This window comes from Tigriopus californicus, chromosome 1 (assembly GCF_007210705.1).
Source record: "Tigriopus californicus strain San Diego chromosome 1, Tcal_SD_v2.1, whole genome shotgun sequence".
In the NCBI taxonomy this organism is placed as follows: domain Eukaryota; kingdom Metazoa; phylum Arthropoda; class Copepoda; order Harpacticoida; family Harpacticidae; genus Tigriopus; species Tigriopus californicus.
In genome coordinates this window covers 6381756-6400861 of record NC_081440.1, presented here as the reverse complement: position 1 = coordinate 6400861, position 19106 = coordinate 6381756, and the positions used below count along the sequence as shown (strand labels likewise).

General features: G+C 44.1%; 1 protein-coding gene across 2 annotated transcripts in view; it reads right to left on the bottom strand.

Annotated features, from left to right (window-relative positions):
- Positions 1–19106, bottom strand: part of LOC131882506 (uncharacterized) — a 62185-nt gene that overhangs the window by 20122 nt on the left and 22957 nt on the right. Inside the window, exon 1 of one of the 2 annotated variants that reach the window (XM_059229671.1) lies at positions 8647–8742. The exons of the other annotated variant lie outside the window; for it this stretch is intronic. Within the exon in view, the coding sequence (XP_059085654.1) occupies positions 8647–8727 (81 nt within the window). The 5' untranslated portion in view covers positions 8728–8742. Of the gene's footprint in view, positions 1–8646; positions 8743–19106 lie in introns of those variants that run through there. 2 annotated transcript variants of the gene reach the window in all.

Sequence of the window (19106 nt, the reverse complement as noted above, 5' to 3'; positions counted from 1 at the left end):
CCTATTGCACTAGCGGTGCGATTATTGATAGAGTGAACAAGTGATCACATGTCGTGTGAGAAATGATTATTTTCCCAACCATGCTAAAAGATCCCCTCTTCCACATCAAAGACCACTCGCTCATCAACTAAAAAACACTCTTCAAAATGCAGTTGAGACTCTTCTCAAATAGTTGAAAGGCCCTGAACTATGGCTCAAGGGTGCATTTCAGTACAGTTCAGGAGTAGCTCTTTCTCGAACACGAATGCAGATATGCAGAATTGCACACGGTGCATGCCGTCCAACTCGGGGAGCGATACCTCGTTCTTAAAATAAAGCTAAAGTTGGGTCCATATGTCCTGAAAAGAGAGGTTTTTACCGTTGTGAATACCAGATATCTCGTTCTCTTTGCAATGCCATCAAATTTCCATCATGTTCCAAGATGAATGAATACCGCTCACTTTGTTTTCTACTTTTTCGTTTTTATGAATAGAAAGTTGAAATGTGTGAAATGAGGAATGGCCTTTGCCGTAATTATTGAATCGGTTTTCCAGCTATTTCAAGTACTTCAGTTTAATTTCACATAGAAATGATACGTGCCTAGAATCTGCATTATGCATGTACAACATTGAGCCAAGTAGTAAACAAGAATATCATGTAAAAAGCAGTTAGTAAGAAATCGATGAGGTGAAAACTCACTCCAGACCGACCGAAGCCCTTCAATGATCCAGAATTGTCCAGCGGTCCATTTTTCAAGTCATAACGTTGATAATCATAGAAGATTAATTCAAGGCAGGGGGTTTTGTAAAAAGTTTCCCCTGGGACGAGTTCTTCGAAGCCCGCAGGTTCACCCACGTTTCTACTAATTTCGTCTTCGCATTTGTCAAAAGGCTGGCCCAGTTGGATCTTGGAACACTTGGAACACTTGATTCCCGACTTATCCCCGTGGGCCCATCCTTGTAGAACATTGTGTGAATGGAAAGTGCCTGGATTGAGTAGCTGGGTCTGAATTAAAAAAGGCCAGTTCTCACGGCCGTCGAACAATGGAAAGATACGAAGCTCTGTCTGAGGGAAACGTTGTTGGAAAATGGCGTTCATGGAATTTTCTCCACACTTCTTTCATCTTTCAAAAACTGCCAAAGGGCCCTCTTTCTTTTCCATCTTCCACTGCGGTCGACTGAGCCGTCTTTTCTTGGTGGTACATCATACGTATACTCGTATATTTTAGGGGTTTAAATGGAAATCAAAGCGGACGAGGGCATGGAGTGAATGGTTCCAAAAGACTTCTTGACATGCCTTGATTGATGAAAAACCTATGCCACTTGATATGAACGGAGCAGAGTGGAGCACCTTCTGGCTGCTTCGCATTTCAAATGTGGTTCGAAGTCGGGCTTGAATGAGACGTCAGCATAGAACTGGATGAATGATGGCCATGACGTGGTCTCGACAAACAACAAATCTGCTAGGGATTAATTCGGCCTTTTGCATTTCACGATGCAAATGAGTTCACGTATCTGCCCTAGTTCATGCATACAAATGAAGAGCTTTGAGGATGAATGTCAGCTATCCTTTTGCTCGTCAAGGTTTACCCCAAACTATGGCAGTTCATCATTCTAGCTGTTAGTCTAGGAACGTGCCACATGCGTTCCAAATGGCCGTGGAGAAGGAAAACAACTTCAAATCGAGGAATGATTCGCGGCGCACCATCACGACGCATTTCGTTTGGAAAGTCAGTCTTCCTGAAAGCATTACAACTTATGTCATCGTCGGCAGACTCAGACGGAGAAGGCTTTAAACGGCCCTGCAGATAGTTTTGACAATGTTTGCCGACCTTTTAGGAGAATTCATCTGATGTTTGCAAAGTGAAGTGAGAATCAATAAGAGGGTTATTTTTTTGCTCGACCAGCTTGACGTCCGCTGGCTGTCTCCAATGAAAGGATGGTGGTATATACTTGGAAAATGTCAAAATGTCAAGGCCTCAAACTATCTCTTGAATATCCATTTTCTGCTCGGTAGTTATACTACGGTACATCAAGGATCCCTCCCAACGTCAATCCTAATCCCTCGCTCCCACTTGAACCACTCATACAAACCCCACACGACACACCATGCATCAAACTTGCAAACCATATAAACGAATACAGAGGAGCAACTTGGCTTCTTGTGGGTTCAAGCTCCTGTGTCGAGCGCCCCACAACTGCCATGCTATACTATTGTTTGTCAAAACTTTTGATGTAGTGTGTGTTAGAAGAGAGTTGGGGGAGGGCCGAGTCACTCTTGAAGTGAGGTTGTGTAGGTATGTCAGGAAATAGCCCTGTTGTTCTTGTTCCCGGAGAAAAGATAGCGAGGGCAATTTACATGAATGATCCAGTTTGCCTAGGAATTGACCCCATTCTCGGAACCAAGTCCAAGCTCGATGAGAAATAAAACAAATTGGAATGTTTCGAGGTATCCATAGTGCTGACCATAAACCACTGCAGAGTGGTTGGTTGAATTGTGACGACCAAATAGAGGACTTACGCACAATTAGTGAAAGTTTTGCATAGAATGTGATGACTGATAAGTTTTAATTCAACAAGTTTGGGCACACTGAGATGGAAAATGCTCTCGGCTTGCGAGAAAAGTTTCATCGCTAACGACAAAGAGCAACAATAAACTTCGTAATGCCACTGGCCTCACGTCCTTGTTGCAGAAAAAACGGAGAAGATGAATTCCCAATTTGAACCCACCTCCAACAGAATGCCGAGTTGAAAATGCCAGCTTGATGCTCTACCTATGTAGGTTAATCATCGTTCCATGTGTTCCTCGTGTCCCATTCTCTCTTTGAGTACGTCCATTTTCCCAGTTTATAATGCCATTGGACGAACAGCATGCTTCTTATGCCCTTCTATGTAAGCAAACTTGAAAGCAACATTTTACCACGTTTACGTAATGAGCTGTTGGCCGTCAGCTTCAAAGAGGTCGTCACGAGCATTTTGGACCCATCTTACGGAACGGAACAGAATGCCTTCAAAAGCGGCAAAGAATGCAGCGTATTTTTGGATAAAAGAACACAAGATGATGAATTATAGCCACAGAAAGAACTCTAAAATGGACCGTGACGGAGAGCAAGTTGATAAACAAAGAGGCAAGTGAAAATAAGGGACAAGCTTCCCATTCTCTTAGTCACCAACAAAATGGCTGCAACAGTGGTTTCAGATGGAGTTGAAAGCTGAACGTACTAGTCCTAACAATCGTAGCACGTAGTAAGCTACAAGAACACACATGAAGGGTTTCAGGGAAATAGGAGTTTGAATGAGTCTGGTTGTGGGCTAAAGGACCCCTCCTTCCGTCTTACGACATGATTGATGCTCCTGAACCCTCAAGGTGAAAACTTTTAAGCCTCGTTGCTCATCCAAATTAGACAGGCTAAAATTATTTTGTAGTAGACAGTCCTTCGCTGCCTTTGGTCCACGCTCCACAAACTTGGCCGAACTTACTTAATTGATATCATGAATGTCTTGACAAAAGGATACACGACATCGGAGCAGCTGTACTACAATACGTACACTATAAACCTCGTTTAGAAACGAAACATTAACAATCTCTCAACGGGTCAATGGTATGGTGATATTTATCTGCATAAGCGTCAGGACACAAGTTCGGTTCCAAATAGCGTGCCACATTATTTTTGAACTTAGCCATGTGTTCTTGGGCATACGATATCGATTAGCTTTTTGAATATTCAGGCTTTTCTTTGGTCTAATTTTGTGGCTTGTTCGCAAGACAAAAAAGATTCTTCGCTTCTCTGCCGAAGCAATCCAGATGTAACATGGTGATAACGAGGCAAGCTCCATTCGGAACAGAACATGATCATGATGGTTCAATGCCTTAATAGATCTTAAGGCTCATCCTCGTCCCATTTTGAATGGACCAAGTTAGGAGAAGAATGAGCGGACAGGACCAAAACTCAAGGATAGCCAAGTCCAAGGACCACATCACAATAGCAATACCCCTAATACTATGGTACTTCCTGGGCTTGAGGAAAGACAGACCACATCTATCCACCCACCAACTTCGGCGGCCAAAAGACTCCGAACAACGGGGTTCTTTGGTTTCTTCGATCCCCTCTGCTGGCCAGCTAACCTGCTTCGATCCATCAATGGTTTCCTTCAGTGATCTCACAAGTAGTCCATGATAGTAGACGAATACGACAGAGAGACAGCCGACGACGTGCTTTCTTCGGACTTCCCCATCGTCCTCCTGTCTGCAGTCCATGTGCTTGCTTGGCTAGCTAGCCAGCTAGCTGGCTCTGTTAAAGAACGTCCAAGCATCCGTTCATAAAAACACGAATAGGACCATCCTTAGCCACTGGCCGCGAACCTTCGACTCATAAGAAGCAAGGAAGATCCCTGTGTTAGTGGATCCTTTCGGGAAACACTGTATCAAACAAAAAATATGATATGAGAACCACAACCAACACGGTTCCTATGGCTCGATAACTATCTGCGTATTAGACAAAAAATAGAAGTACCCTAGTCTGTGAAACGGGTAAAAGAAAGAGTATTTTACCTCATGTTTTGGATCTGCTTTTCTTCTCAGTGCATGTGCTGATGGGATCAGTATGTCTCACTCATTGACGGTCTTACCACAGAATGGATCGAACGAAAGAAAGAACGATTGAACAAGGATGGACCATCGACAATGACATTGACATGTCCATGAGAATCTGCCTCAAGTCTAATCTCGTTCAGATAAACCTTACGGTTCCCGGGGAATTTCCGACCAATGCTCATTGTTGTCTGCTGCAGGAGTAGGCCTTCAATTACGCAGAACTGTCTTGGAAGGACTCTTTTTTGGCAAGGGTCTCTAAATGACAGGATGAAGGCCAAGCCAAAACACAGTGGTTGTCACAAAGAGAACGAGTAAAAGGGCAGTGCTTGCAACTCAATCTTCATTATTTCGAACCCTAGCGCTCTAAATCGGGTCCAAGCCCAAATGCGCTTAAACTGACCTCCATTGTGTGGAATTGAAATCAACTGTTCTGTTCTCTCCTCAGAGCACCATCCTGTACATGGTGTGTACCCTACAAAAGGAAACGGAAAGGAAAGAAAATTGGAACAAAAGAGACATAAAACGAAATGAAAGTGACATCAACATGACAGGCAAAGCCAGTTAAAAGATGTTTCAGCCCACAACAACCCCAATTAGGATTTGAAGAGATTTGTTGCTCACACTATGAGCCTAAGCATGGGAATATATTGAGACATCCAAACAAGAAGGGTGTAACAACTGGGGCGTTCACATGGTTTTGAAACTTGTATTGGCTCGAATGTAAAGTCCGGTTCAAGGGGAGTTCTACTAGTTTCTAACTTCTAACTTCTGTCCTGTTCCCTTCCTTTCCGGTCTATATTGAGCTTTGTTTGAGTGGCTGATATATTTGTTGTTCCATGGGGCTTTGGGTCCTCGCTTCTGATTGGTCACACAACCTTAGCTTTGCTCCATTGGTCTTTTTGTTTCTACAATATATACGGCAACTCCGACCTTGTCGGTTTCAAGGCCATCAAACACCATGAGCAAAGGTGAGAGAAAGGACTTTTTCGAGTCGGCCAGCTAGCCCGCTAGCCAGCTACTACGCAACCAGCCAACCAACCAAGGAGAGTGGTCCAACGTGACACAAAGAGAAACACGATTGGGAAAAGGGACACAGTTCTTTGGGAAAACGACTTCCTCTTCCTCCTTTGTATTTCACTGAAACCTCAAAGTAACTTCACGGCATTGATGTGTCACCACAAGACGACGGACCACAGGATGACGAAATCCCCTCGACAGAAATAGATCAGAAGTCGCCAACCTTGCAAGAAGTTTGAAGTAAGCACAACCTACTATTGACAACAATTGAAAGTAAATCGATAATTGCATATCCCAAACCTGCTTCCCCAATTGTAACCCAGTAGAATAAAAAAAATACAGGTCTTCATTTCTTGTTCTTCATTCATTTTCTTGATATCTGACCTTGGCTTCTTCCCGTTTGTGGGAACGAAAAGACACACTTTCCAGAGATGAATGGAAGAGACATAACAGAAAGCGTATCCATGGATCAAAATGAAGATTTAATGCACGAATGGCTCTCGGCTCTCTCTGATGGTGGTGATATGGAAGGCTAACTTCGGATTAGGAATGGTGTCTCAATTCCTCGCCTGGACAATTAAGTGAAATTGGAACAAAACAGGGAAGTCGCCTTCTCCTTACGAGAGAGAGAGGGAGACTCGCTTCCATGAAATGCGGCTCTCATCCAGGTAAAAGGGCCTGCATGAGAAACAGAACCCGAGCAAGGTCAAAAACCAAGTCTACCTCGATTGTCAGACGAGTCGAAAGTCCAGGTATCAACATACAGTTGATACGTACTCGTACCCTTCAATTCAAGCCCAAGCCTTGACCAAGACGACGTAACAGTTCTGCCGATGGTGATTGACCTCAAGTACAATTGCTGTCGACCGCTCTGGCTTGACATTGGATCATTTAGTCCAATGGACTTCATTTCCGTGGGCCAAAGTACTTGATAGTGACGGAACACGCTCGCATGTCGTATGTCAATATGATGGGAGAGCGAATGAAAAGGAGAGTCACCCTTATCAGATGTTCACTTTCTGTTCACAACACCAATGATTGGAAAATGATTGGAAAAGGCGAGCCAACGCTTTTGACAAGAAGTGCCAAGGTCGGTCGAGCTTCGGGTGGTTCACCTTCTTGGCCTTATCAACATGGCCGTCCTGCTTGATGTGAGGTTGTAATAATAAAATGACAGCTCCACAGAGTGAGCAACTGTCAATCACTCACGGTTAACTCCAAGGAAAGAACTAATGCCACCACACATATCCCGAGGCATTTGTCGATCCGTTATCCCCACGCCATATTTCATCAAGACCATTGACGTCCGAAACGAAAACGAAGTATTGTCATTGCTCATTTGGCCTGAAGTCATTCAAACAAAGAAGTTGCGGTTCGCCCAAAATGGCACAGGGTACATACGCGTAGATATGCACACACACACTTTACTATGATTACAGCCGGCATGATTCCTTTCCCTAACAAGCCCTGACTTTGTCAAAAGTAGAATTCATGTTGGGTAGGCGGTTAATGGAAGGACTTGGAGCGAACCAACCACTCAACCACCAAAGCAAATGGGCTGAATTGTCATTTTCTTTCAATTGTGCTTGGAAATTTGGGGGACAAAGGGGACGCCAAGAGAGAAAGGGGGATCCACGTTGAATAGAATACAACACTTCACATACGGAAGCTAGGGGGAACGAAACGGGGACACAAAAACACGCGAAGGGGAGAGAATTTCAATATTTGACGGAAGTGGAAATATCGTATCACAGAAGACAGATATCAGATTTTCTATCAAATTGTCTTGGGCCAAAACTTGTCACACTGGTTGTCAGTATTTCGCACACGAGCGAATTATTCTACCATTTGCAAACTTATAGTGTCTTCAAAATGTGGAAAGAGCTAACGAAAGTTCTGACGAGATAAATAGAGCAGCATACATGCACGAAATGGAAGAGGAAAAACAAACGTGTAAAATTCATCAGCCTAAACGTGTTGGAAAGTTTCCCCTTGTGCCAAATTCTGCCTACCCGTGTGCACCGCCAAGATTTGGTCTCATCTCATATCGAAAAACAATGTGGAAAAACGTCAGGAAATTGGAAGTCTAGTAATGTTTTACACTCAATCAGATTACGTGTGGGAGATATATCTGAGCAAAAAATGGGCTGATAATAGCATTGTACGAGTCGTAACCCTGTGGCAAGTCAACTTTTTTCTTCCTCAAAGAAATATTGCTATTGCGTGAGAATTTCCCTCATGTATTGATTGGGCAAATATTAATGGCTTCTTCTGACGTCCTATTTATTTCCGGCCTTGAGACTGCAAAGGCACCAAACCTCCGACTCAAACTAATTTACCAACACACTCGTGGGAATGTAAATGAAAATTATTGGGCTCAAATACAACACATGCACTAACTTTAGACTTGCTGTAGTGGAGTACAAGAAATTGAATTACTTCTGTTATTATCTTTCTTTACTTCTTAATGACCTTCCTCAGTTTGTAGTAGACAAGTTTGTGCTCCTCTTACTTGTGACATTAGTTTATTTGATTTACGACAATTATTTTGAGGCATAATCACTTATTTGTAATGGCCTCTCTAATTCTATTCTAATTATCAGCAAAAAGACATTCGATGACGGAGGACCGTTCGACACGACGTAAGGTTACTGGGATAATTGAAGGCTCAAATATTTCATCAACGTTCTCTGCTCTTTTCTCAATCACTATCTTCGTTTGAAGATTAAGCAAAGCAAGCAAATTCCCTATACTTTAGCTGATGAAGGAACGAGTGAAAGGGGCATTGGCAAAAGCACATATTGATGTGACATTAAGAATATCGAAGAAGTGCATTAATTATAGACGACAGGGTCCATTTTCTTCACTCGCGGTTAATTGCCTTTTACTCCATCCGGACCACACATTGTATAGTATTAACGGCGACAGCATATAATTGAAGTCTTAGCCATTGCTAATTCATGCTGAAGTGTAGGTACATCGCTTCACGGTTGGCCTGGCATGCCCCGATCAAATCCACAAGAGAATATTGTATCTCTGATGAGAAAAAGCACTTACCGCTCCTTGGTCTTCGCGATTGGCACCGTGGGAAACAGAGGATGGACCAATCGGAAAAGAGGGATATTCAATTTGCTCCATGAAATATTAAGAAGGCCCCAATCAATGAGAGTAAGATTGAGAGGAAAGAAGCGCACACGATGAGCCAGAAAAGGATCAAAATGAGTGTAATAGACGTCAATGGTGCTACTACTACTAGAACCAGCTAGCATGTTGAGCCAAGTACTAAGTAGTATTATAGAGGTGGTGCAGAAGAGCTGGTGATGATGGCGATGTTGGTGCGTGAGAATGAGGAACGAGAGGGGATCTACTATATTTTCTATTTCTGTTACCCTTCCTGAAAGAAGGAAGGAGTGGGAAATAGTTTCAGTACATGCACTTCCCACATCTTCATTGCCCAAACCAGATCAAAGTGTTTCCAATTTTCCGTCCTGCCAATGCACTTGAAAGCATTAATGATTACCACGGGTATTTGGCCTCAATTCGATTCGCTATCGATCTGCGTGCTCTTACCTGAAAGATAATCAACGTTACCAGATATTATCCATCTAAATTTACTATCTACTATAGAGCTGATCAGAAGTCATATCTTTTCAACCAGTGAAGTAACACATTTGGCGAGAAAAACGCCTTTGTAACATGGGTGTTCCGAGAGCACAGAGGAATCATCTTGATCTTGATCATTTGTATCGGGGTGGAAGTGCGGCAAATTGAGATGAACACCCCTCGCTCTAGCTTGTTTCATTCATAGTCTGTACCATTCAAGTGGAATTGCATAGACCCAAGCAAGGGTTAGATGATCAGTGATTTACTGCCGCATTGAAGCAATCTGGCTCGAGAGATGCCCATTAGAATGAGAAGGGCAAAGTGTAGAGTGTCAGCAAAGAAAGCCCTTTGTTGATTCAGTATAAACCCTTGATTGACCTTCCTCTTATCTTTGAGAATTGTAAATCAGAAATCAACAGTTCCCGCCGAAGGTCTTCATAAGCCACGGGGCTCCCTCCTTCGTTCCCACTTACTAAAGCCTTCAAGAGAGGCTTGGTTAGAACTTGGTAAGCATCACCTTGAGAACAATAATCCCGCCTCTTCCATTAACTTTTTCTTCCATTTGGCCAAGTTCCTCGGCCATTGAGAATGGATGGATTCGAAGATGAGTCCAATCAGACACGTCTTTCTTGGCTGAGGTTGGGAAGGGAGTTGATGAGGCCAGTCTGGTTCCAACCCTGGATGCCTGGCACGGATTTGCCTTAGAGATCAAAGTGCAACAGCCAATGTTTCCAACAAAAGATTGATTAAGAGCTCTTGGGAATCTTGACCTTTGAGAGAATAAACCACCTGTCTCTTTGTCATGCAACTTCGTCGTCTCCCATGGAATTGCCATCGAAAGACACATAAACAGTACACGTTTGATGTACATGCGAGTGATTACCACACATCATTGGAGGCCAATGACTTCAGACAATCCCTGGATAATTGGTAGGAATACCCTCGGAGCTTTTTCGCCGGGAATGAAACTTTGAAGGTCGAGTAGAAATAGTTTCGCTCTCATGTTTCCGTGTAGTTTCCTCTCATCCTGTTTCTTCACGCACCATTGAATTCAGCTAAAGTTTGCGACCTCTTGAGGAAGAAGCCAGTTCCAAATATGGTTGATAATCTTACCAAGGGTAGGTTTCTTAAACTGGTACCCAAAAATGCGTTTTGCTACTTCTGTAGACTTTCATTTTTAGGTCAATTAAGGATGAAGATGGGGATGACGATGATTACATTTGACAGCGATTAACCTACAACCGTAAAGCCATTCCACATGTTGGATGTTCAAGATGGAAACTCGAAGCCCAACACAATCATGATCTGACATGACTTGTTATGATCTACAGAACATATTGAGTTCAGAGATACGAGAAAGAAACGGTTTCCCCTTGCCCCTTGAGAATCGTATGTAGCGGTATGTACACATGCACCATGCACACCAATGGTGAAACCAATTCTATCCACACCTTGATAAATGAACGGCCTTGCTGACGGAGCAAGAAAATCGAAAGTCATCATCATTTCTTTCTTTCTTTCTTATGCTTGGTCTACGTCTCTTTGTATTGTTGGCCTGAATAGAATGTCGTCAAGTGCCACAAGCTACCAATTTTCTCGGACGAGATGGGGGAGGGAGGGAGAGAGGAAGTGAATGAACGAAATTGAAAATGGACACTTGCACGGGAGAAGTTTAATATCAAAACTAAGTCTCCCCTGTAGCTTTTTCACTTTCAGGTTGACTAGATCCCCCCTTTCTGTTTGAAGACATTCATATACGTATATAAAGAGGTCATCGTCTTTTATTCGTGATTTGGAACATGTGCTGTCCGTATCTCCTCAGGGCACCCTCCCTCTCTACGTAGTTCACGTGATTTCATCTCTTTCCTCCCCCGTCCTTATTGAGAAGATCTGAAATCTGGGAGGAATGATCCACAGAATTTCCCCCAGGACCAAAACCATGTGTCTGACAAACCCACACACCATCCCTTAGAGGCCTCCCTCGCCGAGTTGGATTGGGCTCAGATTACGCACAACCCCAAAGTTGACAGTGTTATGTCCGTTCTTAATTGTGGAAAATGTTAGAGTACACACATTGGATTGCGTGAACGGCGGTATGGAGCATGGCCCCTTCCTTTTCTTTGCCACTAATTGCAAGCATAGGGGCTAGGGGTTAAAATAAGGACAAGACGAAGTAGGTGTCGGAATAAGTATCAACCTTTTGAAAATAAAGGCTCAATAAGTAGGTCAAAGAACCGTGATGTTTTGACTCTTACCAACCGCAAAGGCAAATGGGCCCTCACTCAAAATGTGGTGAGTAAATAGGGCCACTACAGTAGGTGTGTGTGGCCATCCAAAACCTGCAAGCGCTTGGTGGTGGCAGCAATCAAAGTTTGGTCTTCTTCTTTCGTTTGCCCTGTACGAAAGCTGTTGTCCCAGTTGTTGTTCCACCTTCTTCATTCGCTCAAAGTTTGCTTTTTTCAAGGGAAGGGGTCTCAAACAAGAGGGTTAAAGGCGGAACACTCCTCGAGATAAGTGCAGAGCAAAAAAAGTGATGACAGTGGGAAACGACCAAGATAAGTGGGTCATCATGGGAAAAACCTGGTCGAACCTGGTAGAAACAAAGACTCAAAGGAGCTTGTTTGGATTGAAGCATGAATGGAATAGGCAAGGGGAGACCACGGCCTCAACGACGAACCCGAAAGCCGACAGCCATGAAGTAAGTATGTAGACGAACAAGCCTTGTTGGCGAGCCGACTTTCTGGCAGGGCAAGTAGAATCGTCGTCATCCAATTCCTCTCTGGATCATCCTGAATGGGAGTGTCTCTTAACCTCACGTTTTGGGAACAAAGTTTTTTTTACAACCTGAATGGAGGTCGTGAAGTCGTGACGATGTCTCTACTCACACTGGCCAAACAAGGGAGTTTGGCTCGCCCTTTTGGATGCTCCGAAATCAGTCCCCTGCCCTCAATGCTGGTTGGATTTAGTACCTTGCTCGGTCCTGGTAGTCACGCCAAATCCAACGTTGATGGTGGTACCAAAGGCGAGATCCTGGGCTCACTTTGCCTGCGACAACAACGCTTTTGACTCGAGGAATCTTTGAGGACATGTTTTTCTTCTCTCGGAAAGCTCTGATGGATCTCTTTTTGCGGAGGGTTTCATGGAAAATCCACCCAGATCAAGAGTGATTGACCTCTTCAGATTTTTTGGCATCCTCCTTGGGGGGGAAAGGTTGAGATTCAGAGCAGGAACAGCGGGAAAATCCTCGTGCCATTGTTATTGAAGGATGGAACGAAGGGAAATAACACCAGATTTTCTGAAACCAAACTTATTCTTCTCTCGTCCGCTTTTCAACTTTCACCATCAGACTACTCAAGTCAGGCTTCTTGGAATTTGGGCACCATCATGACCACTCTCCGGCCGAACGGTTAGACATTCACAAAAGAATCCACCTCGTTTCCCTGGCTTTCTGGGCGATAGACGTACGTACGTAGCTTCCACCATTTCTGCTACGCATTCCCATGGTCAAATTGAAAGCGACTCGAAATGGCCAGATAGGAAGAAGAAGGAGAAGAAAATTGTCAAGTTCACGGTGAAGCGAACCAAACAAATCTCATTTTTCCATCAAATTTGCCAGTCGAGTCCGGATGGTCTTGTCCTCTCTCTTTCTTTCACTTTCTCCCGTACTACCCTTTCCTTTGAGGTTTGTTTTGATCTCTGTCCGCTCGCTTCTCTTTTTCTGACGGTCTTTTTTTTCTTTTCTCTCCCAACGTAGCCTTTGTGTCCAAAGTGAGCCTCTACCAACCAACCAACCCTCTCAATTGTCTAGAGACTGACTTGATAGGCTTGCCACATCTTGGACCACAATTCCAGCCCAATGGACCACAAGGAGAACGTACATAGCATTGCATATCGGATGATGGGAGTCGGTGTGGCGTCTCGGGTAACTTCTCCTTTGGCAGGATCTCTGTCCAAATTGAAGAGCCTCAAATGATGATGCTCTCATTTCTAAGCCCATTCTTGGCCTAAGTACCTAGAGTAGGAACACCCGACAAGAACCATACGGGGGGGGGCTATCCAGAAGGGGGAGTGATACTGGTGTTGGGCCTGATGGCAATAGCAATGATGGAAATGACCGTGACCAAGGCGAGAGCTCTTGAAAATACCATTCCAACGAGGACCATCAACAACACGAACCACTTGAGGTGAAGCCACGTCATTAAGGGAAGGTCAAAGTCAACGCACACGACAAAACCAAACGAAGGTCTCTTGGAAGGATTCATGGACAAGCGAAGTTTTCGGTCAGGTCCCATGTGCATGTATTCTGCCTTTTAATCGGGTTCAGTAAACCTAATGAGTCGAGCCAACCAGAGAGATTGACATTTGGGAAAGGGCGCAATGAACCAGGCATATCATTTAAAGGTTGTGGACCTGAAGCAAAGTAACTTTGGAAGAGAAACGAGGGAATTTCTTATCAAACCAAGGGCCCTACATCAACGTGGGCAATTTTTGTCAGTGAATGCATCCTCTTGCCATAGGACGTTCTTTCTTTGGTTATTCTTGGCCTGGAACTTGCATGGAAAAGGAGCGAAAAGGTTTTCCTTTCCTTTCTCTAACTCTCTATTCCGTGAAGAATAACCAAATAAGTGGCGGAGACGACTCTTTACTCAAGATCTTTTGTCTCTGTCGATTGTAATCTCAACTCGTTTTCTCCTCTTATTTTTTCAGGCCGACTTCTACTTACAAACCTTTTTTGCTCTCGTTTCTTTCTTTAGCGATTCTTTGACAACCAAAAGGTTTTTCCAACTTCTTCACCTTGGGTGTAAAACAAAAAGGACCATCCATTCACCTTGGCACGCACGCTCTGTACTGGCCCCGTTCTACTTGCGATTCTACGTGGAACAGAGGCCTCAAAACTAAAGTACTAGACCTCATGGAACAGAAAGTCTGACACCGTGAAGGCCCATGTATTCCCATTTTTGATCAGTTCGAAGTTCTTTCCCAGTGGAGTATTATGCAATATAAAAGCTTAAGAGTTCCAGATGGATCTTTCACGCGAAATGAGTTCGGGAGGTAAGACGTAAGATGAGAAAACCCCAGGAAAAGAAAGGAACACAAAGAAGAGAACTCCGAAAAGAGGAAAGACTAGCGTCAAAGAAGAGTTCAGAAGAAAAGAATCTCTATTCGCAATCAGGCCCAAGTAGTCGGAGGAGTTTGCCAAAACAGAGCCGAGTGGGTAGCAAATGATGGAAGAAGTGCAGTAAGCCCATCTTGGGTAATAACCCTGAACGTAGGTAGTACATCCATCGACACACAGCCAGATCTCATCGTAAAGCAGTCTTCGGGTTCCCGGACCACATGGGCTAAGAACATGAAAGATATGGCGTTGGCCATTGCGAAATACCTGAAATAACGAGTTTCGGGTGATATCCCTCCATGGACCACTTGCTGCACTTCTCTAAATTTAGTGCGTAAGATGCTTCCCTCAAAAAAGGGAAACCATAGGGTATGCAGATGGCAAAACCAGTTCTTGACGTTTAGACGGGTCGTGGTGGGCTCGTTTGTGGTGGGTGGATAAAACTGGATATGAAGGTGGATGGAATGATGGCCAAACAAGGTGGTGTTCCGATGTTTCTCCTCCTCAGACCAATGAGCAAAATGCCCATTTTCACTTTTCTTCCTCTTCTAAGAACCCTCATCGGCCTTCTCGGTGGATCGGAGTGAAGGCTCCTTTGGGTATGCACAACAGCTCGGGGAGCCATCATCCTTTTCCGCCCTTCGCTCACAGAAGAAATTCTCGGTTACGAATACAAGTACTACAACTCGAGCGGTCTTGGTCACTTTTTCCACCAAATCAGCCTTGAGCACCAAGTGGTATGAAGGGTGGTGTATACTGTACGTACACACAGGGTACACTTCTTAGATTCCTTCTTCTCTGGATGTTCCATCCAACCAAAGCCACCTCCTTTACCAACACGACTAGTGTGTCTGTACTTTCATACTCTCTTTTCCTACGCTTATGCAGTGGTGCTAAAATAGTGGGATTAATGGCCTTCAAAAAAGGGTCTAAATATGGGACAAGAAGGAGGAGCCAAAAGTGGGGATCGCGGAGAGAAACTTCTTTTCCCATCAGTTATGGGCTAGGAAGAGAAGGATGAATGAGAATAAAAAGTAAAGCTATTTTTAAATTCATTCTCGTTAATTGAATTTAAAATGAGGTTGATGTCTCAAAGCGTCTTGTATCCTGAAGCTAAAAATTCAACCCCACCACAGAAATAAAACTGCCAATGAAAAGAGGACGATTGTCTTCAAGTTCAAAGGTATTCCTTCAACTATGTCAGCACCTACAAAAATACGGAAGCTCGAGATCAAAGACTGAAACGAAAGTAAAAAAACATTCCCAATGTATAAAATTGCTCTAAAGCGACTCTAGACTTGAGCAATCACCCGCTTTCAATCGATCAACGAATTCTTGGAGATTCGATTTCGTAAGCCATGAAGAAAATGGACCCAACCCAAGAATAAACAAGCATACAGGAGCCCTTAAACAATAAAAACCCCACCACCCTTCAGCCTTTTCGATACGCTAGCACAACTCATATACCTCGATTGGCTGACCTCCATCGAAGCGAAGAACACCCCGAATAAGACGGGAATTAGGTCAAGCCAGCATTACACATATTACTCACTGCAACGATGGCCCGTCCATCCCATGTCAGTTGGTGGTTTTGGCTTGGCATTCAGCTTTACTGCTCCAATATATACTTCCGTACAATATACACGTACAAGGCGAGCCAGAAGCAAGTAGGTTGCAGGTAATTGCATGGACGTCCGATCGAGGATCCGTGGCAGAACTCGGAACTGTGGAAGAAAAGGGGTTTGTTCCGCTGAGGAGAGCCCAAAGGGTGACTGACTAATGGCCGGAAGTTGGCAATTGATGATGGAGATTTGGCAGCTCGTATCTGATTCGCCAAAATCTTTTGCTTCCATGCAAGAAATCTTATGACGCGGAGCAGAGGGGATTTCCTCAAAAGTAGTGTCCAATATCCCCTCCCCTCGGATCAGGTGGAATCTAAACGCCGAATCAATCACCATGTCAAGGGATTGAAGGGCATGCCATTGCTGCATGATTTTGGCAGGGACATACGGGTGAGAGACGACTGTCTTGTTTTTCGGATATCCTGGATCAAAACGAGTCAAGTCGCCCCTCTCGGAAATCTTGGTTGCTTTGTCATGAACACAATGGATTATAGAGATGGCAAAGCTCTTCGCTCCCTCCTTCTTTTCGTCTGTTGATTAATTAACTTCAGGATATCTTGGAGCAGATATAGGACACAGGAATGGTGTTTCTCCCTCAGGGTTCGTTGGTTCATTCATTCGGTCAGTTTTTTTACTCTTGCCCAAAACCACCCACGTGTATGTACAGTAGTAATCCTCGTGGTTTCCTTTCTTCATGCAAATCGTTATGATCCTCCAATCACGTTGGCCGGGACAATCTTTGTACCGTGATATAGTTGTTCTCGACCTGATTTTTTCCGGTTCTTTGCTCTTTTTCCCCAATTTAGAGCAGTCGGAGCTGGTCTGATTGACAAGTCAGATTAAGGTTGGGCAGCATCTCAGATACCAGGGGATAATGCAAGGAGGAGGCCTTAAACAACAGTCCTATAGGAGTGGACAAAGGCAAATCTAGGACGGTCCTTTTAGGCAGAAGCTTGACCAAGGCTTGACCTCGGATTACTACCATTTTTGGACAATTTGAAGGATCCAAGTTTGAAGTTAAACATCATTCAACGATCCATTCAAGGGCGGGACTGGCGGAACAATTAAGTTCAGAATATTTCATCAAATATTCATATATCTGTAGATATTTGGTTTAGCGGCCCATCATTGACAAACATGACATCGTTTAATTTTGGTCGTGATGTTTGCAATCAGCAGGACTGGAGGAGCACTTTCAACACATCGATGATGAATTTAACATACGTAGTTCCATTTGGTTTCAGCCTCATCTTCGCAAGTTACTAAGCATGTCATTCAGCCAATCATCCAGCTGGTGAGCTATTTGTTGAAAGTAACCCAGTTGTTGGGCTGACTGAGTACTCCCTGTCGGTTGCAGTCTTGCTATATTTTTGGGACACCAAAGTTTCTCTGGGGAATGGATGGGCTCTAAGAAGTATGGCGAAGCTCGAAATCTGATATACCCCTAGTGGCCAGTGGATAAAAGATTTGACCGAAATCCTCGTGTTTCCTTGGCTCGGAGACATGAAACCGTCACTAGATACCTCTTCTGGCTGTCTTTCAACGCTAGCTATTGCACTATTGAACACCACGGGGCTTTGTCCAGCCACTGGGTTTGTGCAATGTCGTGGACCACGGTCTTGGATCCACCAGTTTTTTCCCTTCTATTTTGGTCCAAGTTACCCAACTTACAAGCAACCAAACGTGCGTGTAACCATTCAGGTCAGTGTCTTTTCAAATGTGTGTGCGTGCACATGCAAGTTAAGGAATGCAATGTCGTCAACAGGAGAAACGGTAAAGCAGTGTCGTGGCGTCCCATTTGTAGGCTTTTGCATGCCTTGACTTGAGCCGATGGATCACAGTTCATAATCTGGCCGTGGAATTTAACCCGGAGCTACAAATAGTTGGCCACCTCAATGCACTTCTAAGAACCCACCATGTTTATCTCGAAATGACCCTACCGAATTGTGGTCAAAAGAGGCCACCAAATTGAGCCCTGCTCGCTGGTCAATGGTCGTGTCCTCTGTTTGCTTGTCATGTGTGTGCCCTGCTCCTAGGTTTTGTAGGTGAGGACGAGTGGGTCCAGTAGCAGTAGAAGTTGAAGTAGCAGTAGTAGTAGCTGTTGTTGGGAAGGATTTTGTTGCTCGTTGTCTTGCTTTCCCAGCTTGTTATTGTGGTTCTTGGCAGTCCTTGGGGCAAGGTGGCCATTACGAAGGAACTATCAATCATTCAAGGCCTGGCACGAGTAGCTTGGACAGTTATGAATAAATTAACCATAAAATTCCCTCTCTGAATGTCTCTCTTTTTCTGTCGTATTTCAAGGATTACCGACAGAGGTCTTTTGTCTGGACATAAATATCATTTCGGGTGCTTGAGCATTCGATGGTCAGAGGACGGCCCGAAAACTTGAAATACGTGCCTCAACATGCCAGATGATTCCACGAAAAGTTATCCCATAGTAGCTTTATACTTACATTAATACGAGGAATTGGAGCTTTATTTCCCATTTGAATGCAATTCTTACGAGCTACAAGGTTTTGAAGAGGAGGTGGCCCAATTGCACTTTCTAAGCTAAAGGTTCATAAATCGGGCCACATAAAGCAAGGCTATCAGATGGTTGGCTGAATAGGCTCAAAATCTTGATCAAAGTCAAAGCTCAAGGAGCCCAATGACTGTTTTGTCCTAAATGGAGGATCTAGACCCAGACCAATCATTGAAAACGCTGTCCTTTGCTCTCCATCTCGTTTTCAGCAAGGATGGGGGAGCGAACCAAATTTAATTTCATTGATATCCGGAGCAAATGCACTTCAACCCCTTGTCTCTCTCGCTCTCTCTCTCTTTTGATGCGAAACCGACCATGGGCAATGCACTTCCGTCAATTTACGAGGCAACTTGCCAAGCAATAGGTTTGATTTTTGTCTGGTCTATTCGCATTGTTTGATCGGAGAGATGGTCCAATTGAGAAAATGAGGGGAAAAAACACCCGAGGCAATTTCCAAGTGCTTCCGTTTCCAATTCGATTTCTTCCTCTCCTTCGATTTGGCCTTCATTCGCTCTCGCCAGAAAAGAAAACGAGAGGAAGTTCAAAAGATTTAAGGGAATCCGATTTAACGAGCAATTTCTAAGGCCCTCTCGACACTTTTATGCATGTGGATTCGAATGAAGATGATCCTGCGCCGAGGCTACATCACTGGGAG